Here is a 21,820-nt window from a genome sequence, read left to right as displayed (position 1 = left end):
TGTGGGAAACAGCTTTACCCGTGGCCAGTGTGGCCAGTGTGTTCTCGTGTGTTCTAGCGCTTCCTTATGGAACATGGCCAGAATAAAGCCCTTCAGCTGGTGCAGCTGGGTAGACTTCCTGGAGGAGACTTAATAGGCATTGGGAGATAAATTGGTTTATAAAAAGGGAATTGCTCCAAGGCAATAATTAAGACCAAAAGACTAGGGCGAAATAAGTCTGTTTTTTTTTTTAGAGGTACACTCACGTAGACATGCTCTCCTGATGTCTGAACCTTACGGCCATTCTAACAAGCCCTTCCTACCAGTTTAGCCTCTAGATGTCAGCAGGTATAGCCTTTAGCCTTGGAAATCAAATCCACTACCAGCTTCTGACTTTTACTCTAAAAGAACATGCCATTTACTGTCTTTGTTGTTTTGCTATTCCTTATTTGAGATGAGATCTCGGTATGTTGCCCAGGCTTGTTCAAAACTCCTATTTTAAAGCAATCCTGTTGCCTTGACTTTCAGATTAGCTAAAGCTAAAGGCATATACCATTATGCCAACTTATTATTAACTTCTCTACTCTCATTTTACCCAAAAATTTGAGTTGACTGGTACTTTCTCCTTATCAAGTGTCTGTACATGCACCATGCAAGGTATACTCGTTTTTCTCATAGAGTATCAAGCCTATGAAGTGGCTGGTATTGGTCACATTAGAAAGAAAACAGGCCCAGAAGGTACAATTTGCTCATGATCACAAACTTGACTGCTCTCTTCCCAATGCCCTGCTGCCTCTGTTCTTTTCTTTTGTTGTACATTGATAAGATTTTCTTGCTTTTATTTTCCAAATAAAATAGATAGTTTTAATAATTGTCATCGAATGGGTAAATGAGTGGATTCTCATTTTGGTTTTAATGTAGGTGATTACTGAAGTAGATGGAAGCATGAGCATGCCCGTCAGGACCTCAGCTCCCGACAGATCTGAGCATGAGCACTCCACAGGTGTCTCCACAGCTACAAATAGAGTAGATCTCAGCCTCTGATAGTAGAATAAAGTACTAGAAATCACACTGCTGTGAACATAGTTTCACTGACTCTTGGGTTTGTCTAAAGTCTGATCACAAGGACGCTTGTGAAGATAGAGGCCGGGAGGGCTGCGCGGTCTGTAGCCTGCACATAGTGAGACTACTGTCTGTTGCTATTCAGATCTGCAGACGATCACCAGAGACTCACAAGCAGCTTTGGCTTCTCGCCAAGCCAGGAGTAGAAGCAGAGCAGTCACCACCCTCCCAGGTGCTCAGGACACAAAAGCCATGCGAGGACGAAGCACCAGTCCAGAGGAGCCGGTGGCAGGAGTTGGAGAGACAAGCACAAATTCCCTGCCTGCCCCTGTTCTTGAAGAGACTTCGGAGGGAGGAAGAGTGCTCCGTGAGTCGGTGGAGCATGCACTGCCTGTCACAAGGGTGCACAGCGGTGAGGACACCGAGGTGGACTCAGACCTCAGTGAAGAAGACTATGAGGAAGACTTCCTTGAGCCCAGGACCCTCAATGAGATCACCACAGTGACCGACAAAACTAGTCCCTGGTCCAGTTTCATGTCAGACATGAGTGAAGTCTTTAGCCCTCGACCCAGTGAGATACCGAGGGAAGGACCTTTCCCTAGAGAGGAACTTAAGGTCAGAAGTAGCTCAATGTCCAGACCACAAAAGGTAGTCAACCCCCAATCTGTACAGGACTCCCCTAGCCAAAGGCCTAGTGAGGGTGGAGCCTGTAAGACCACAGTTGAAGAGTCTGCCTCAACCAAGCCTCGGCCTGTCCCAGGCCTAACATTCTCAGAGGCCCAAGAGAGCAATGATTCTGTTGGACAGAGCTCACCACATATAAATGAGGACAAGAGGCCCATGCCAGAGATCCTGGCTGAGAGTGAAGCCATCTCCAGTGAGTCCAGTGACTCTTCGGAGAGTCCTCTACACCTGCCCTCCCAAAGCGAAAGGGGAAACCACAAGGAACCACCCAAAGACTTTCCTGCTGTGAGGCAGAATCTCCTGTATCCTTTGGTGTTTCCCACAAGTGGGTACGTAGGCCATCCATCCCTGGGCACTTTGGATGCTGGTGCCAGGCTAAGAGAGTGAGCATGACCAGTGGCCCTTGTGGAATGCACTGGAGGGTGTAGGACATGGGAAGGCTCACCTGTGTGACTAGTGTTAAAAGTCCACCACCCACCACTGAAGCCAGGCTTGGTGGCCCATGGCTTTAATCTCAGCTCTGAGGGCGCAGGACTGTGGTGGGAGAACTGGGAGCTCTATGTCAGTCTAAGCTACAGAGCAAGACCTTGTCCAAAAACAAAACAAAACAATCTCCCATTGATACCAGCCCCTTCCGTGTAAAGCGCTGACGGAGCCTGGGTGTTGGTAAACTCTGACAGCTTCAGCTTATACACTGTGCAGTTTCCTACCGGAAGGCAAGGGAGGCTGGAGCTAGGGCTGTAGTCCCGTGGTAGAACCCTTGCCTAACCTTGGGTCCTATCTGCAGAACCACAGAAAGTAAGGTATTGCTATTGATTAGCATTTACTGTATGCTAGGAACTTGGTCAGTTTGTCACCACAAGTATTTTAGATGAGTGTCTTCTACTCTACATGTGAGGAAACAGACTTAGTGACTTTTTTAAGATTCATTTTATATGTATGGGTATTTTATGTGTGTGGGGAGGTATTTTGCCTGCATACATGTCTGTGTACCATGTGTATGCAGTACACATGGAGGCCAGAAGAGGGTGCTGGATCCCCTAGAACTGGAGCTTACCATTGTGAACAGCCATGTGAATGCTGGGAATAGAACCTAAGTCCTCTAAACTAGCAACCAGTGCTCTTAACCACTGAAGCATTTTTCCAGCTCCCAAGTGAGCCAGGTGGTAGTGGCAGAAACCTTTAATCCCAGCACTCAGGAGCTAAGTTCAAGGCCAACCTGATCTACAGCGTGAGTTTTAGGACAGCCAGAGCTACACAGAGAAACCCTAAATAAAGGGGAGGAGGAGAAAGAAAAAAAAGAAAACGGTGACAGAACTAAGCAGTAGGTGTCATTGAGGTAGACTTGCCCAGGCTTCCAGAATGTCATTACTCATGAAAAGATGTGGTACCTTATACTCCCTGGTCCCTCCTTTTCCTAGCACCATCTATAGCCTTCATGTTTGCTTCTATCTGACTGATCTTATGAAGCACGCTGGCCAGTGAAGTAGGCTGCTTTATGATAAGAAATCTTTCCATCCTAGAAGTCAGGGGGCCTGACTTTGACCGTCCAGACCTCACTTCTTATTACTGGTATAAACTCAGGTTTAGCCTTTCTGAGCCCGTTCTCAGATCAAATGGAGACATGATCTCTACCTGAGCAGACTTAGAAGCCTCAGGTCAGCCTCAGGTCAGTGTCCTCTTCGTCCCCCATGCTCACCCTCACCTAGCATTGCAGAGTAGAAATCAGTAAATATAGATTAAACTGAACTATCGCATTTATATAAAATAGATAAAATCAGATGAGTAGGAATATTTGTATAAACCGTTAATTTGTGTGCATGTGGCATATTCATATGTGTGTGCCCATGTATATGCATATGTGCATATGATCACATGTGTGTGTGCTAGTGCGTGGAGGAAACACAATCCTTGATTACAGACAGAGGATCAAGTGAGCATCTCAAACATGAAGACAAAAGTAGAGCCATGAGGCACTGTGAGTGCTGTCTTAATTAGGGTTTCTGCTGCTGACCACAGCAACTCTTATAAAGGAACACATTTAATTGAAGTTGCAGCTTACAGTTTTAGAGGTTTAGTCTATTACCATCATGGTGGGCAGTGAGCACGCAGACACCTGGTGCTGGAGAAAGAGCTTAGAGTTCTACATCTTGATTCACAGGAAACAGGAGTGAACTGTGATACTCGGCCTAACTTTGAGACCTCAAAGCCTGCCCCAAGGGTGACACACTTCCTCCAGCAAGGCCATGCCTCCTAATGTGCCACTCCCTTTGGGGACCATTTCTTTCAAACCACCACAAGTGGCATGCAAACAGGTTCATGAGGTCTGGGAGGCACTGAAATGGCTGGCAAGGAGAGGCTGGTCAGAAGTGAGGATGGGTCCTGTGGTAGGAAGGACCATGCAATGGTGGGAGGAGACCCATGTCAGTGGCTGAGGGAATTAGTGGCCAGGACAGCTACAGTGGGCAGCTGCCCCCTCTGCACTGCAGCAACAAGAGCGCAGGTTTATGATGTCAAGTGCCATCCTAAGCACGTGTCCTATATAACCTCTTAATCCTCAGAAGGGGGTTCACGATGGGGTGGGATGGGCACAGTGTTAGTCTTTTTCTAAATGTGAGACCCTTGTACACTTTCATAAACTGAGAAATAAGTAGACAAGAGCAAGCAGAAGGTGACAAGCTAAGGAGAGCTGTGTTAGGGTCCAGCCGACATCTTCCAGGAATGCTGCTCCTTCCCCATAACCTCAGCTGACTGTGGCTAAAAGTAGTAAGAGCAGCACCAGCAGATAGGCCTGGCTCCAGAGATAGCCTGGGTCAAAGGGTTCTACTCCTTTGGGACTCTGCACCACCTCACCTGTCTAGGAGAATCAGAGGCTCGCTTATGTGGGTGCACATGGTCCATTCAGGGACATTGACTGAACATTTATTCTGTCCCAGGCACTATGCTAGGTAATAGGAATAGGACTGTAAAAATGACATCATCTCTACCCTCTCGGAGGCTACTCTATCGTAAAAGAAAAACAATAAGATGGAAAGCTAGGTAAATAAGTCAGAGCCATACTTAGCTGTTTAAACAGAAACCCTAAAAAAATGCACCACAACAGTCCTGTCTCCCTCAAAAGTAAGGCGGTCTGAGTCAGTGCTGTGATTCAACAGATTTCTGTAGAGCAGTGTGCTTCTAACAGCAGCTTAGGAGGGTACAGAGAAGTCTGAGCTACAGCTCACACCTTTATAGGTCTCATCTGCAGGTATGCCACGCCTCCCACCCCCCAGTTCTGGCTTTTTAATGTGTTCAGAGAACAGCCAGTAGACAGGTCTCCCCCAGTACCAGTCATGTCCATCCTGGTCAAGGCATTGCCCTAGGGCCACCTTGCCCCCTCCCAATGTCTGAACATCACTTTTAATCAGCAGTGTTCATCCCTCGCTACCACTCTAGCCTCCTGCAAGCCCTAGGCAGGTACTGGGGAACCGAAGGAAATTGTGTTGAGAAACTTGAAGAATTCTGAAGTAAATACAGACTGGAGAGATGCTCAGTAACTAAGCCCTGGCTGATCTTCCAGAAGAACGGGCTCAACTCACAGCATTCACACTGGCTCTCAATGTAACTCTAGTTCTACGAACTCTGATGCCCTCTTCCAGCCCCCTTAAGCACTAGGCCTGCCTGTGGTACACCGACATACATGCAGAGAAAACACCCATACATATACAATAATAATTTGGAAAAAAGTCTTATAATAATTGAGCATTCTTCTGTGTTACTACTTTCGGGGACAGAGGAGGAGGAACCATGTGGCTGAGACTAGCAAAGGTCTTCCTGGGGGCAGCTGGGATGTGGACTGTAGAAAGAGGGAAGGGAAGGAGGAAGGACGTTAGGAGAGGGCTGGGTCTTCCAGCGAGGGAACCACTTCTGCTAAGGATTCGTGGACAGGAGGAGTAAGGCGAGGAAAACATGAGTCACGGTGTGGTTGGGGTCTGGCACGGGGGCAGACATCTCAGCACTTCTGCCCTTAACTACCATTGCAGCCCGGAACCTATTGTGGTGCCCAACTTCTTTTTGCCTCCCCAACAACTGGAGGCCTCTCTGCGCATGATCTCCCACTCTCCAGCTCTGCCACCACCAGCCACAACTGACCAGGTAAGGGCAGCCACCAGCCACGGCTGACCAGGTAAGGGCAGCCTCTGGTCTCCTCTCCTGTCCAGTCAGCATCTCTTCCCTAAACACATATAACACCCAGAGCTGCCCTGGGTCATCTCCCTGAAGAAGCTGTGTCCCTACAAATAAGAGGTACATCCCTAGGGGATGGGGCAGTCCAGTCATCCAGATGAAGAGCAGAGTAATAAAAGCAATGTGCCTAGTTGCTACTTACAAAACACCTTCATAACTCATTCATCTCAGGCAGCTGGGACACATGTCCAGATCCCTGTTCTCCACTTTTCTGCTCTGACATAGTGCCTGATCTTCATTGCAAAACTAATAAGCATAATATTCTGAATATATATGTGTGTATATATGTATAATCCATAGATATGGATTATATAGATAAATTATCTGGCTTTGTGTAATACAGGTCCTCAACAAACTAACAAAAAGCCAGCCAGGTATGGTGTCAGAGGCCTGTGACTCAGCCTTTGGTGAAGCAGAAACAGTTCATCTTTTTTTAAAAAGAAAGGAGTGGTCCAAGAACAGGTCATACCTGTGACCCTGCCCCGGGCTACCTTGCCGTGTCCCCAGAGCCACCTGACTGCTTTCCCTCCTTGGATTCCCTCTGGGAGAATGTGACCTAATTTATATTTTTAACAAATACACAGAATGCCACATTTGTGGGGAGAGGCGGAAACACATAATAGGGGAGAAAAGAGCCAGGAACTGGTGCTATGTAGCAGACACAAAGCAACCTCCCCAGAACTTTCAGAGACAAATATGAGAAAAATGTGCTTGCTTGTTCAATGTGGCAAAAGCCCCTTCAATATTTCTTTGACTTGGACTTTGTTCCAAGTACCCTACGGTCAGACTGTTTTAGCCCTTCAGCAACTGGATGGGATAGCCAGATTATCCCCTTAGTAAATGAGTACGTCAGAGTCGGCACTGGGGCAGGCTGTCAGACAGAAGCAACATAAAGGAAAAAAGGCTTGCTTCAGAGATCTGTTTGTAGTCCTGGGCTGCACTGGTTGTGGCAGAAGCTACCCACCTCAAGACAGACAGGAAGCAAGTAAACAGAGAAGGACCAGTGAGCAGATTGTAACCACCAGAGGCTCATTAGCCTCCAGCCTGGCCCCTCCAGAAACTCCCACAATCTCCTAAAACAGATCCACCTGCTAGAAATCCAACCTTCACTACATGAGACTTTTGAAGGAACACTTAATATCCAAACCATGACAACAAGGAAACTGAGGCTCAGAGCTTCCTGCCCACATCTTCAAGGCATTAGAATGTCTATACAGGAAGAAACTGACGGATAAAGACTGAGTCTCTTGTCACAGAACTGGAAACTTTAGGAAGTCAAGTGAATCTGTGTCTCCAACCTGCCCTCTTCTTTCCCCCCTGAAATCCTGACACTGCTGCTTTTGTTTCGTGTGTGTGCGTGTGCTTGTGTGGGTACTGAAATTACAGTGTACCACCACACCCAGCACATGGAAATGTTTTCCTAGCCTATCTGCCTTGGTTTAAATAGACTTTATTTAGCAGTTAACAATGTAAACATTTCACATGCCGCCCTAGAGGCCATGTTAATAAGGGATAGAGTCAGTTCTGACCGGTCCTGAGAGCCCAGTGGTAGAGTTCTATACTTGGTCATGGCTAATAGGCCAAGAGACAGCTGCGTGATGGTTCTCAAGAGAAGAATTAAGATGTTTGAACCATTCAGTGACTTTCTTCTCTTTCTCTCCAACCTCCCCAACATGTTTCCAAAACATCTTTTTGTTTGTCAGACAGCTCAATCTGAGGTCCTGTGTATCTTAATAGATTCCCTCCAGGGGCAGAAATGTTTTCTCTCCGGGAACCTTTGGGCTGTTGTGGTCCTGATTCCTACCCTGGCTCACCTTTTTGCTCTGCACCTCTTCTGACATTTTATACACATGGCCAAGGCATCTGCACAAGGCTTTGGGGGCTGTGTCCAGGCACTGAGCACCAGCTTGTAGCATGACATTCATGGAACAACACCGGACCTGCTTCTTGTGAAAAACCAAAGGATCTGGGGCCTGTGGCTTGACCTGTCTGGGTCTCAGTTTTGTTCTAGGTAACATGGAGCTAACAGTGAGTGGTTAGCAGGATGGGGTGAGAATTAGTAGGCACACTTGAATGCTCCCTGCCGCCCTCCGGGCCAAGTGGGTGAAGGGTCAGTGCGTCATGCAGCACAGGAAGACTTCTGCAAGCCACTGTGTGTTTTTGCCTCTGTGATGGCTTCCTCCCTGCGGGGACAGACTGCCTTGATCTTTGAGACAGTGTGGGAGAAAGAAGAGATGAGAATCTCCTGTTCCTTAAAGGGCACACTGGGTTTCAGGAAGATGAGCTACATACAGTTCCCTGACTGCTCATAGGGAACTCCATTGCCTGCTGCCCTTGGGGCCACTTCTCTACTTAGGACTTCAGTCGTGGCCCCAGTTCGGATAACCAGTGTCATCACAGTTTGCCCAGTTTCAGCACTGGAAGGTCTCAGACCAGGAAACCCCAGGAGATGGATTTGGGCTGGAAGCCTGCTGGTACTGAAAGTCAGATTGCCCATGTGTTTAAGGTGCTAGTATGAATCTTAAACAAAACCAAAACAGAGTTGCCGTGTCTTATTCTGGCAATGTTAATAATAAAATGGAAAATTATAAAGAAGGGGACCTTCTGCTTGTGTGCCTGGTATCAAGAACCATCACAAATGATAACAAAGGCACCGCAGCCTTCCACAGAGGGTACTCCTGTGGGCTGTCTGCCCAGCACTGTTGACTCGGCCTTGGACTGCCTTTTGTTGGTTGTCCTTGTAGTCAGAATTGTTGTTTTGAATGAACTCATGTCTTCTTTGTGGCCTTTAGAAGTCCCCTATAAGCGAGTGTACATTGAAACCATCAAACTGGACAGCTCCACAGGTGAAAAGAAAGGTTTATTTAAGCTGCCAAAGCTGTGTCTCAGGGGACAGAACAGACTAGCAAAAAGCAGGGAAAGCCTTGTCAGTTTTTAAGGAACTCTGTTTGCAAAGGGAGGGAGCATGTAAGCAGGAACAGCCTAGGAGTTAGAGTTGGGGGAGGGGCTACTGTCTAGAAGAGCCTGGGAGCTGTGTTAATAGGGAACTAGATGCCCTATTGCCTGGAAGTAGTTGGCTATAGCTTTTTCTGAAGAGACCCACTTCACAAGTTTCTGAGGAATGCTGATTTTAGGGTTTGTTTATCCACTAGCAATCCTTCTGTTTCCCAGGCCAGAGTCCTCTGAGCTGAGCCTGTGATATCATTTATGACATTGTCAATGGCACTGCCATTATAGGGAGCCTGCTCTGACCCTAATACTTCCCTCCACCCATTCCCTTGGGGCATGCCATGGTTCGTGGCATGCATGTTCCACATTGCAGTGCTTCCTGCTTAGTCCCAAATAAATACCGTCATTCTTTGCATCACTGTTATGTCGTTGACCAAAGTTCAGAGAAATGTGTGTTTTCAAATTCATTTTTTAAAAGCACTGAAATAATTTCCATTATGTTTACTTTAGAGTTAATTGAGAAATACATCTGGGCAGGGATGCCATAATTATCTCAAAATTGGAGTTTCTGGAAGTATTAAAAAGAGCCTTTATGAGAGAGGGCCTGCTACACAAGCCTGAGAACTTAGTTCAGATCCCCAGCACCACATGAAAGCTGTAGTGGTGAACATTGGAGGGAGGAAGCAGGAGGCTGTTAGGAGCTTGCTGGTCCACCTGTCTAGCCAAGCACAGGTTCCAGGCTCAGGGAGAGGCTCTGTCTCAAAAAGTAGAACAGAGGCCAATAGAGGAAGATGCCCTGCCTCAACCTCCGGCACACACGGGCACAGGCACCTGCAAACACACACACACACACACACACACACACACACACACACACACACACGTCCTCACTTTGAAGAAATTTAGAGGGCTGGAGAGATGGCTCAGCGGTTAAGAGCATTGCCTGCTATTCCAGAGGTCCTGAGTTCAATTCCTAGCAACCACATGGCGGCTTACAACCATCTGCAATGAGGTCTGGTGCCCTCATCTGGCCTGAAGGCATACACACAGACAGTATATTGTATACATAATAAATAAATAAATATTTTAAAAAAGAAAAATTTAGACAAAAATAATAATAGTGTTTGCTATTTACCCACATATTTTTATGCTCATGCACTTTTTTCACATCCTGTTTATTTATTTTTTTTTTTTTTTTTTTTTTTCCGAGACAGGGTTTCACTGTGTAACAGCCTTAGCTATCCTGGAACTAGCTCTTGTAGACCAGGCTGGCCTCAAACTCACAGAGATCTACCTCCCTCTGCCTTGCGAGTGCCACATCCTGGTTCTTGCTGGGGTAGTTTCCCTGAAGCCTGAAGAACTCCCTCTGAAGTTTCATACCACATGGACCTGCTGGAAACCAGAACTCTCCAGTAGCTTTACTTTGAAACTGATTGTCTTTGAGGCCAGCCTGGTCTACAGAGTGAGTTCCGGGACAGCCAAAGCTACACAGAGAAACTCTGTCAAAAAAAAAAAAAAACAAACAAACAAAAAAAAAAAACGAAAAAAACTCTGCCTTGGCTTCTGATCAGTGTAGCTACAGTGTTTCTAGTTGCAGAGGCGGGAGGGGCAGGGAAGAACTTGCTGGTCATAAACAATACTAACAACATTGTAGCTCTTAGGCTGGGTTGTGGCTTTATAGAGTTCATTTGTGTTGTGCTGTGTTATTTACTTGTATAGATCCGTTGGTATGTGATAGTCATAAAATCTTATGTAGTTAAAATTTTAATGATAAAATGACTGAGTTTAGAGCGGAGAAATAGGACAGTGGCTGGGATGACACACGAAATTAAGGGAAAGCTTTTTTACTTTCTTTTTTAAGATGAGTGCTTTGTCTGCGTGTGTGTATGTGCACCACATGAGTACCTGGTACCCATGGAGGTCAGAATAGGGCATCCGATTCCTTATAACCAGAATCACGTGTGATGTGAGTACCATGTGGCTACTGGGAACCAAACCTGTAGTCTGCAAGAGCAGTCAGTATTCTCACTGCAGCTTCTCTGTGCAGTGCAGAGCCTCTAGAGAGCTGAAGATGGAGATACCGCTGCAGAGGGGCAGGGCCGTCCCTGGGTCAGAGGCATGGAATCCAGAGCACAGGTCTGGCCTTGCAAGGCGAAAAGCTCACCCAGCAATGGGAAGAAAGAAGTGTGCAAAAGCAGGCAGAAGCTATGGTTTGGTGATAGAATTGCCTGTCTGATAGAAACATGTAATTTCTCAGTAATATTCCAAGCAGTCTGCAGCGCAAAGTGAGAGAAAGGAGAGGGGGAGAGGAGAGGTACCCCTGCACAGCAGGGGCTTCCTCCTAGACCCTGGGTTAGGCACAAACCACACCTAAACACCTGTTTTCACAGAGAGATCCTTTATTAAGCAGGGAAGAAAAGTGGCTGCTTTCTGACTCAGGCGAAAATGACTTGCAGGTGCAGTTTTTAAGTGGAGAAGAAGGGAAAGTCTGTGTTAGGATGGGCTAGGATGTGGTGGTAGAGGAGATGGGGGACAAGGGAGAAGGGAGAAAGGTATTTGTCCTGAGGACAAAAGACTGCCTCTGAATAGAGGGGAGACAAACGTGGAGCATAGGTAAATGGTGGTTTATAAAGGTAAAGGAGGAAACCCCATGTTTGGATGGGGTGTTTAATTTTAATTGGGCTTGTTAATTAGGTGAGCCAAAGGGGGCTTTTGATAGCTGAACTTTGGTAGTCAGCCTCAGGAGGAGAAAGTGGCTAAATAAGGGAACAGACTTGGTGGCAGCTTTAGGAATGTTATCTGATGGTTTTTAGCAAAGCAGAGGAAAAGTCAGCAAAGATAAAGGAAAAGCTTTGACAGTTGTACAACACGGAGAGAAGAAGCCTTAGGAAATCACCCGACCCAGATGGTGCCAACAGTATGCGCCCAAGAGGAGTTAAGAGAGAGGGGCCCGAGCTAAAGCAGTCAGCAGGCTCGGAATTAAAGAGCAAGAAGCAACCTGTCCTCTCTGCCTTCAGACTGGTTCTTCCCATGAGATGAGCCCTCTTTTGTCCTGTGCCTTCCCCCACCAAGCCCAGCCTCTGCCTTGGGTTAACCACAGACATGGGGCCAGACACGTTTCTCCATAAACAGTGAGTGTAAGAGGCAGGAAGTAGAAGACACGGCCAGAAATGACTACCCAGGAGGCCCTGAGGTGCCTGCCTCCATTATTGTTGAGCCCAGCAGGTGAGCAGGGACATCACCAGACAGATCTGCTGCTGGCTTTCTCAGGTCTTGGGCAGTGGGCTCTCTGGTCTAGAGAGGCAGTGCTGACTTGATTTCTTTTTATAGAAATATGACTTCTGAATCTAGACAACCAAAGTTTTAAGTTCATCTTTGTCACTGCCTATAGACATAACCTGGGACAGGTTATCTGACTCCTGTGTGCTTTCATGATCTAAAAAGAGGGCATAAGAGAACCTGCCCAAGAGAGTTGCTTGTTGAGTGACTCAGTCAGATATATAGTGTGTTTAGAACAGTTCTTGCCCTTAACACAGTAAGTACCATGAGTATTAACTGTCTTATTTTACTGTCATTATTATCTAGATGTCTTCTCTTATAACCTATCCCATTCTGGCATGTGTGGAGAGAAGGGAGGCAATGGTAGGGCAGAAGTGTTGGGAGGGAGGATCATGATCCAAAGCTGGGGGCCAGGAGAGCAGTAGGAAGGTGCTGGGCAGCTCCAGAAGTCTGGAGAGCAGGCTGGACCCAATTCAGACAGAGTTCGAGTCCAGACCAGCATACAGCACAAACCAAGGTTATGCTCCTAACCACAACGGTCACTGCTAAGGCTGTAGGTTCTGCTCTCCCTAGAGCCAAAGAATTCTCCTTCCCTTGCTTGCTCCTCCCTCCTAAACCCAGTGGCACCAGAAAGATTCACAGTCTCCCACAGTGACCAGATCATACCAGAAAGGAGTCAGGGCCCTCTTGTCTCATACTGAGGCCCAGACTTTATGGCTGAGCTGCCCCTCTTGGTCTTGACCTGCTGTCTCCTTCTTTGAGCCTCCAAATCCCTAGCTCTCTACAAAGTTCAAAAAAAGACCCAAAGGTCACGGAGGCTCTGATCATGGCTACCTAAAACTTGTAGATGAGCAACCTGGCCAAGAATATACAGGAGACAGGGGAAGAAGCCAGAACTGTCTGGAACCTAGCCTGACCTAGACAGCAAGTTGGTAAGTGCCTCCCCAGAAAGGCCTGTGGGCCTGTTGGCATGTGCTGTGCTCAAGTCTAGACCTGAGCCGCAAGCAGGCTGGTGTATTGCAGGACCCAGGAATTCTGCCAGGACTGATTCTCTAACGCACTGTTCTCTCCTGGGCCCTTCATTGTGGAAACTGAAGTTGGGCCTCTTAGGAATGGCTTCTCCAAAGGACAGAGGTACTAGGTGGTAAGGCCCAGAGGGGAACTTGGGCAAGAGCCCGGTAAGTAGAGTGCTAACAGGAATGGAGTCAGCTGAGCAGGCCAGCCTTACTGTAGCTCAGGGCTGGGACTCTGGTCTGAGTGTCTGTCCCTACTTCTCCCTACCCTTAGCTGTAGCTGCTCAGTTCTCTCCTGTCTTTAGTGTCAGGGAAGTCCTTGTCACTACCTTAGGAAGGGAAAGTGAAAGGCAGCCAGCCAAGGGGGTGAGAGTTGAGCAAGGTGGCAGCTGCGTGGCGTCCTCACACGGCCTCTGAAGCAGCAGCCCAGGCAGCCTGGCTGAGCAGGGCAGCCGCTCGCTTTCAGTTTTTCTCTCATCTTCAGTGTTGTTTCTCATCGCTTAAGGAAACTGTTCTAAAAAAGAATAGTTTTGGTCATGAACCCAGTCCAGAGGATCACTTGGGGCTGGGGGTTGGGGGCAGTTGTGGAACAATTGCCTGGTCAATCACTAAGCAAACTTTGGGGAGGTGCCAGATCCTAGTTCTGCTCAGAGCCTGTGAAGCCTGACTTCTTGCCTGAGATGATAATAAAAACTTTGTTTTTGCTGTGGTGTCTGAGGCAGAGTCAGCCCTAGCTCTGGCATAGCCCTGTGTTCTGCATGATGTACCTGGCATGAGCCTCATACAGATCTGAATTCTGAGTTTCACGGTAGACCAGAGAAAACCAGTTAACTACCTGCACTCAGCAGTGAGCACCTAGACCACAAACAGAAAGGATCTCAGTCTTAAGCGAGAGAAGTCATCTATACCACAGACCAATATTCCCTCCATCCCACTACCTCCCCTCTGTATAAAGGTTGGAACAGCTTTAAGAAGACTAGGGGCAACACCTGCACCCACCACTCCCTAGGAGCACATAACCTGGACGAGGAACATCTAGAGGTATAATGAAGGGGCCGGGAATTGGGATCAGACCACATTGCTGACCAAACAAGGACCTGGACAAAGAGAAAAATATTCTCCCCCACCTCCATGTTTTTTTGGAGTCCCCCCTAGGGACTCCACATATGGCCCCTCTGTTCAGACACAGAGGCTCTGCAACCCCTAAAGTTTGATGATCCACTTCCACGTGGGCTTCTCATGCCTCCTCAGGAGTGTGAATGCTAGGCTGGTGTGCACCTGCTTATGTTTGCTGTGTAGCTCCCCCAGGCAGGAGCATGGCAGTGTGTAGAGGTATGTCCCTGCCTTGGACACTTTACTTCTGCCCAGGCCTTCAGGCTTATGTGTTTTTGCAATAACAAGTATAATAAAGAGATTCTTTAGCACTTACTAATCAAGGTGTTTATTAAAGTCAACAGTTGATGCTAAGTATATGGATCCCCACCCCTCTTCCCTACACATGGGGCCAAGGCCTGGGCCATGTAGATAAGGTCTCATGGGTCACTGGGTCTGGGTGTGGATGCTAGAAGGTTGTCTGAACAAACCACCTTAGCTTTAGCTCTGAGGGCGAGAGGATCCAGCAGCAGCTGTAGGTCTGTGTGCATGCTCTTTCTCATGCTCTTTCTCCTCTTGAGTGGCCTTACTCCCACCCTAGTTTCCTTGAAACTCAGCCTGTCTTAGATCCAGCACTCACCGAAGCCTACCTGGGCCTTCCCAGCTGTTACTAATGGCTCCTTTCTCCATGTTCACCTCCCTTCTGTCTTGAGCAAGGAGCCATGTCTGTATGTGCTCCACATGAGTTGATCAGATGGAGTAGATCTTACATCTCTAGAAGGCCTGATGAGCCACCAGCAGATGTCTGTGATGGTCATTTCATGAACTTCTAACAAATGTGAAAACAAAGATCTGGTTTTAGGATTGACGAAGGGTCAGAGACCAGCCCCTCCGGACAGAGGTACCTAGTGAGACCCCAACTCACCGTTTCCCATCTGGTTTGCCCAGGCTTTACTCTACAGATCTGAGCTTCAGGGCAGAAACCTGGCAGAGTATGCCAAAAAAGGCAAGGGTGAACGGGCACATGGCTTTGTCTATGGTAGCTGCTCAGGTGGGATTCCCACCTCAGCTCTGCCACTCAGAACTGCATGACCTTGAACTAATTGCACCTGAACTGTGGGGAGAAAGTTGTCCCTTGTGATGCTGTGGCAAGGGTTCAACAGAACAAGGCGTGTGGGGTGGTTTGCACACCAGGCACCTCTGCGTTGTTAGCCCATGAACCAGAGCATGCGGGACCAGAATCAGCACTGGCAGTGCTATTCCCTCAGTGCTAACCTAGCTGATGTCTTTCTCTCCAGGACAAGAGTGAAACCACCAGGGGAGCCCTTGCCCAGAGGCCTTGTCGCCCCAGACCTAACTCTCTCCCTCCCAACCTTCCTGAGGAAGAGACTCGCAGAATCGCTCGAATATTTTCTTCCAAGTATTCCCAGGAACCTCATGAAGCCTAGGGGACTGAGGGGAGGGGCTACCAGCCAGCCTCCCTCGTCTTTGTTTAACTTACAAGAGGCACCAGGTCTGTTTCCCTCGGCATCTTGAGACCTAATTAGCTAAGACTAGAGAGATGTCTGGAGCCACTAACTTCTGCCTACTAGGACTTCAGCTTCCTTCTGTAACGAGGCAACTGCTGGAAATAAAATGGACTCCAGCACCCGAGTGGCCCGCCCATCCATCTTCTGACTGGGGCCTGAGGAGGCACCTCTGAGCAGAGAAACCAGTATCCTTGACACAGCCTCTTGCTTTAGCCATAGCCACCCTATTTTTGCTTTAAATATTGGTGGGAGCAGTAAGTGCGTGCATAGCTGAGAAAATGCCAAGGCCCTTTCCGCTTGTTTATTTGGGAATGTGTTTGTAGACATAAATTATTTTTATGATTTAGTGAATTAATCAATAGCACAGGGGGGATCACCTCCTTTAAACTGTTTGTCTGAAATCTAACCATGTTTTTAACTTAATGTTTGTTTTTTACTCAGCTCTGAAATTAATTGTTCTTGCCTTTGTTTTAATAAAACTGGTATTTGTATTTGTGCACAAGTATTTTCTGGGTTGGTCACTGGGAAAAGGTGCTGGAATTCATTTGTAGTCTTTGCTGCACAAACAAAGGTTGACAACCATTCCTCAGCCATTTGGAACAAGGGACCAGAGTCACCGTGAGGCTTCTGAGTTCTCCCTGGTGTCGGATTGGCCCACATTGGAGTGACACCAGTATCCCCTCTTGATTGTTGGGTTTTGCTTGTTTGTTCTTGGTTTTGTCTTTTCCTCTGATGATCCTTGAAATCTCTCAGCATAGTGAAAGTCTATTATCCAGTCCCTCAGAGTCCCCTGGGTCTCAGAAGGGCGTCTCTGTCAGACCACAGTCACTTGGGCAGATACCATTGATAAAGCCCTATGGGGACGACTCTGAAGGGGCACAGATGTATAGCACCAGCTGGGTGACGAGGCTGGAAGGTACCTACCAGAGGACCCTGCTTGTCACCCCTAAGCGTTTTGTCATTTCACTGATCCTCAAAACAACTCTACATTCTATAGCCTAGATAGGCTGCTACGTCCAGGGAAGGATTCCTGAAAGAAATCAGTGCTGGAGTAAACCCAGAGAATGGCCAGGCCACAGACATCTGCAGGTAGAACCAAAAGGATGTTCTGGGCTGTACCAGAGTCCAGCCTGGCAGTGTCTGTGCCTCTGGTCTCATCTGGAAGGCACAGACATCTTTAGACTCTGGCTTCATAGGATTGCTGTGAAGATCAAATGGGACATTTCTGAAAATACTTGGCTGGCATTTGGCACAGAATGTAAGCTTAGGAAATGTCAGCCCTGCCCCCTCTTCCCAAGCTCCTGGAGTGAATTAGAGGTAAGAACGCCAGTACCCAGCCTCCCTTTATGGGCCATGTACCCTCTGCCCAGTCTGCCCTCATATTTATTTCTGCTCCTTGAACTTCACCCTGCAAACCCACCCCCTCCCCAACCAGGGCAGGGCTGGCCTCAGCCACAGGCCTCACACTTAGGGAGACTAGAGAGAGCTCCCAGTACCTGGAGTTCCACATCTCTCAGGGAAATAAGAAACCTCCAGGTTCCAGGCCTAAGGGGTAAAGCCTCAGGTGAAGAAGATCCCTGCCAAACCCTGCTCCATCCTGTAAATAACCCGATGGGGTCAAGTGAGGACAGGGCCACAGACTGCAGACAGCGCTGGTGACAAGGAAAAGGTGAACAACACAAGACGGTGTGTGTTACTGACCAGTAGCTCTGAGGTGACTGTCACTGTTACTAGAATGAACCAGTGTCTCCCTGACTTCCACATATACAACCCCTCCACAGACGCCTGAAAACAGATGGTTTCTGGTGAGCCAGAGAGTGTAGCAGGCAACCTCAGAACTTCTAGCAGAGGCTTAACTCTAGCTAGAAGCCCAGGCAGATCCACCCGCAGGAAGCAGGAAGCGGGAGGCCAGAGTCACCTGAGCTCCCCTCCCTCGGGTTTTTCCTGGACCTGCTGCCTCCAGTCTGACTCTTGTAGCCTCCAACCCCCCTTCCCCCCCCCCCCATAGCTCTCAGTCCTGCCCAACTCCAGAGTAATAGTTCCAAACTTGTAAGGGCAGGGCATGGACCAAGATAGAGGATAAACACTAGACGTTACACTACTCACCCTGGGACCAGGGCTCTGTGCTCTAGCTTCAAAATGGCCTCAATCTTCTCTTCCCTGCCTATCTTCTCCTGCCCCCTCTCCTTTTTGTCTCCCTTCTTTGTCAGCTATGTCCAACCTCAGTGCGTGCAGATGACGTGTCGTGGAGAACAGTGGCTACAGCAGATAGACCCAATGTGTGTTATATGTGTTATGGGCGGTATCCTAGCTGTGTACTTGGGAAGCCACTGTCCTTGAGGTTCAGTTTTCTGTGTAAAGCATTGACTCATGAGGGTTCTACACACAGTAAAGGAGTGAAGTACTGATACACGCTTCGGTGTGTAACACCACTGTGCAAGTCAAAGTAGCCAGCCACGAGAAGCCATACACTCTGTGATCCTACACAAACAAAACATCTAGGGCAAGCAAATAGAAACAGAAAGATGAGTGGTTGCCTGAAGCTGGGGTGCAGGGAGGAAGGGGTGACTCGTATTTTTGAGCTGTAATGAGAATGTTCTGAACTAGATTATAGTAGTTGCTCAACCTGACTCTACAAAAAAGTGTTTGAATTGTGTGCTCTAAGTGGACAAATTGCGTGCTACATTTTTTACTTTGTTTTTAAATTTAGGATCCCGATAATAATTGTTTCTTTGGGGGTAAGGGAAATAGAAATGACATGTCTAAAATGCCAAACACCCGACGGGCACCAAGAAAGGGTGCTTATCATCATTGCTGTTGGGAAGAAGAGACCCCAGAGAACCCCTGGGTTCTTTGAGAACCTTTGGGCTCTCAAAGGTGACAATGCACACACCACACCCCATCTCCCCTGATCACCAATGTAGCGCTCCTCTTAAAAACCCAAAAGAGCCATGTTAAAGAGCCCCAGGTCCAGGAAGCTAAACCAGATCTGGAACTCCCTGGTCCCCTCCCCGCCCTGACGCACAGCAGCCCGCCTCTTGTCAAGTGATCGGGCTGTCAACTAGCTTCTCAGAATTAGGTTTCAGGTCAGCTGGTGCCTAAGACCAGTACCGAGCCAGAGGCAACAGAGACAACAGTGAATGGTGAGGAGGGGCCATCGGATCCTGCTGCCACCACTGGAATGGAGCCCCCAGGGAGCCCCTACTTTGGCTAGACTGATAGGTGAGACCCCATACCTTGCCTCAGCTACCCTTGCCCCCTTTGCCTGCTCTCCTTTTCCTTCCATAGAAGCTCACAGCCAGGAGTGATTCAGTCTAGCCCCACCTGGTCAAGATGAAGGAAGTGCAGCCCCAGGGAAGCTCCCATATCTTCCCAGGACTCCCCAGGACTCCCCTTTGTGCTACTGGCCCCTCTCTTAGAATTTTACAGATCACAGATGGACAGTGTCCTCCTTTGGCCCAGGATTTCCGCCCAGAGGACAAACCCCTCTCCAGCACTTGTCCTGGGGCCCTTCCTAGGTAGAGATGATGAGGGCATCTTTGGTCCAGGTGTGGCAGACATTTCTAAAGCCTGTGCTCACTCTACTTGCTGGCGTCCTCAGTGCAGATACAAATGCTTGAGAGAACGGGTTAAGCTGAAGGCAGGACGCACTCAGCAAACACAAATGGGCCCTGTAGACTAGAGCATCTCATGCTTTGCGTGCCCTAGCAGGGCCACAGGATGAGGATTGCTCAGAACTTGCACCTCCAGATGGTTTCAAAGGTCTGCAGCCCACCAGGATTTTCAAATAACAGCTGAGGCACAGCAAGGAGGAGATTGGGGAGCTCTGACCTCAGGGAGGGTCCTACTGTGTCTGCCTTTCTAACCTTGCCCATGTACTCAAGAATGTCTCCCCGTCCTTTCTATTTCTGATGCATGGCTCAGGGATACTCCTTCAAAGACTTGGTGCACCCAATTGCAAGCTCTTGACCAAGTTCAGGCTTTGGTCTCTTGTGAGCACTTTCCAACACCATCCTCACTGGTCTGTCTTTGATGCCTGCACCTGCATGCTCCAACCCCCCAGGCCCTCCTCATTCTCCACTAGACTAAGTCTAACCTTGGCATTTGCAGCCCTCTACCAAAGGGTCCTGAGGTCATCTCTGACCTCATTTCCTGTCTCCTCATTTTGGTAAGAATGATTTTTGGGCAGCTGGCCCTCCTTGGACTGTCTTCACAGAGAAGGAGGGAAAGTTGATCTTTTCCCTGCTTTGGAGGCTCCTATGGACCTACAGTTAGTGAGGCAGTGCTACAAGACAGCAGGGTCAAAAGTAGCAGAGAACAAAGTGAGTTGAGACGGGAAGCCCTGGTTGACAAGGAAGCAAAAACTCCAGAGGTGCACCTGGCCCCAGTAAGGAGAAAACTCCATTAAGTGGTCTCTGCAGGACCTGGCTCAGCACCAGCACCACCCACCCTCTGTTCCCTCCAGCAGAGGAGTCACTCACGGTGTGACAGTGGCCATACACGGGTCCTTTGCCTGACTCACCTCGGTGTTTCTCTACAAAGCAGAGCAGAACACAGGTTTTTTTCTGCCAGCACCTGAATGGTCCCAAGATAGGCTCATCCCAGGGGCCTCCCCACCTCTGTGTGAGCCTCAGATTCGTGATTGCAAGTCACCCAGCAGCCTAGCTCTCCAGGCAAATCCAAGGCTGGGGCGAAGAAGAGGCCACCAGATGCCATCAAGAGAGTCAGCTGCTCCCACAGTACATGCCAGGCTCCCTGCTGGGAAGGAGCCAGGCCTGGCTGCCCTTCTGTAGGGCAAAGGGAAATGAGGCCTGAGCAAGTGGATGGTGCTTCCTTAACACGCCTGCACAGCTGGTTCCCAGCCAAGTTGGCTTCAAGAGCCCAGGCCTCAGGCCTCACTCTCCAAAGAACCCCCTCCTTGGGCTTCTCTCAATTTACAACTCAGACAGACAAGAAGATGGGCTGAAAGAAGAGCCTGGAGAGCCAAGGTCTGACTGTACCCACCCACATAGACTTTAGCCTCTCTGGGCCCATGACTTTCATCTGATTAGTGGACCTTGGTATTCAGCCAGCCTTCTCCAGACGTGTATATTTGGTTTTATGAAGCACTCAGTAACTGCTTTGAATGCTCAACCAAAGACAGATGACCACGTTGACTAGACCATGGATAGTGTAGTAATGACAACTGATGGTTTGGCTATCAGAACAATTAGATTGGAGTTCTGTGACCAGCGGTCAGTCAACCTCTTTCCATCTTAAGCCTCTATTTTCTCATCTGTAAACTGGATTTAGGTACCGCCCTGCTTTTTCCAAAGTGATTTTGAACCTGAAATAGGCTGAACACGGGTTTGGACACCAGGAGCTGTGTACACTGAGCAAGCTAATGTCTCCAAGCCTCTGCTGCCCTTCCTAACAGGAGCTGAAAATCGAGGGAGGTGACATGTATGTGGAAAGCTCCCACTGCAGGGCCCTTACAGCCCAGCAGTCAGCTCCTCCTGCTCTGAGCTTCGCTTATAGCAATGATTCTCAATCTATGGGTCTCAACCCCCACCCCATATCAGATATCCTGTATATCAGGTATTTACCTTATGATTCATAATGGTAGTAAAATTGCACTTATGAAGTAGCAACAAAATAACCTTATGATTGGGGGGTCACTACACCTTGAGGAACTGTATGAAAGGGTCGTAGCATTAGGAAGGATGAGAGCCACTGCCCTACAGGTTCAGGCCTCTCCTAGACCATCCTTTTCATTATTGCAGCTGCCAAAAACCCTTTTCAAGCCTGGCCTACATTAATCCTTCTATACCCCTTACAAGCAAAAGGACAGTCTTCCTCCTCTGGGACCCTCCTCCACAGCTCCTATACTGACCACATCTATACTGACCACAGTTCAGCGTGCACTACAGTTATTTGTGGGCACTGTCTAAACCAGCCCTTATGGTCTGCTGACGATGTTCCATAGGCAGCTCACAGGCATGGGTTTTTATTCCGGGAAACCAAGCCCTG

At 48.3% G+C, this 21,820-nt stretch overlaps 1 protein-coding gene across 4 annotated transcripts in view; it reads left to right on the top strand.

The window, feature by feature from the left end:
• Nucleotides 1-17,568, top strand: part of C2cd3 (C2 calcium dependent domain containing 3) — a 93,445-nt gene extending 75,877 nt beyond the window's left edge. For 3 of the 4 annotated variants that reach the window (XM_005357502.3, XM_026784395.1, XM_026784396.1), the window contains 3 exons: nucleotides 1,187-2,027; nucleotides 5,748-5,859; nucleotides 15,581-17,568. In XM_005357502.3, coding sequence (XP_005357559.1) covers nucleotides 1,187-2,027; nucleotides 5,748-5,859; nucleotides 15,581-15,730 — 1,103 coding nt within the window. In that variant the 3' untranslated portion in view covers nucleotides 15,731-17,568. Of the gene's footprint in view, nucleotides 1-900; nucleotides 1,153-1,186; nucleotides 2,028-5,747; nucleotides 5,860-15,580 lie in introns of those variants that run through there. The other variant, XM_026784397.1, reaches the window with a different exon arrangement.
• The last annotated feature ends 4,252 nt before the right edge of the window (nucleotides 17,569-21,820 follow it).

The sequence above is a fragment of the Microtus ochrogaster genome, chromosome 22, assembly GCF_000317375.1.
Source record: "Microtus ochrogaster isolate Prairie Vole_2 chromosome 22, MicOch1.0, whole genome shotgun sequence".
Classification (NCBI taxonomy): Eukaryota; Metazoa; Chordata; class Mammalia; order Rodentia; family Cricetidae; genus Microtus; species Microtus ochrogaster.
Note: the sequence above shows the minus strand (reverse complement) of the source record. Positions and strands in the feature narration are given on the sequence as shown.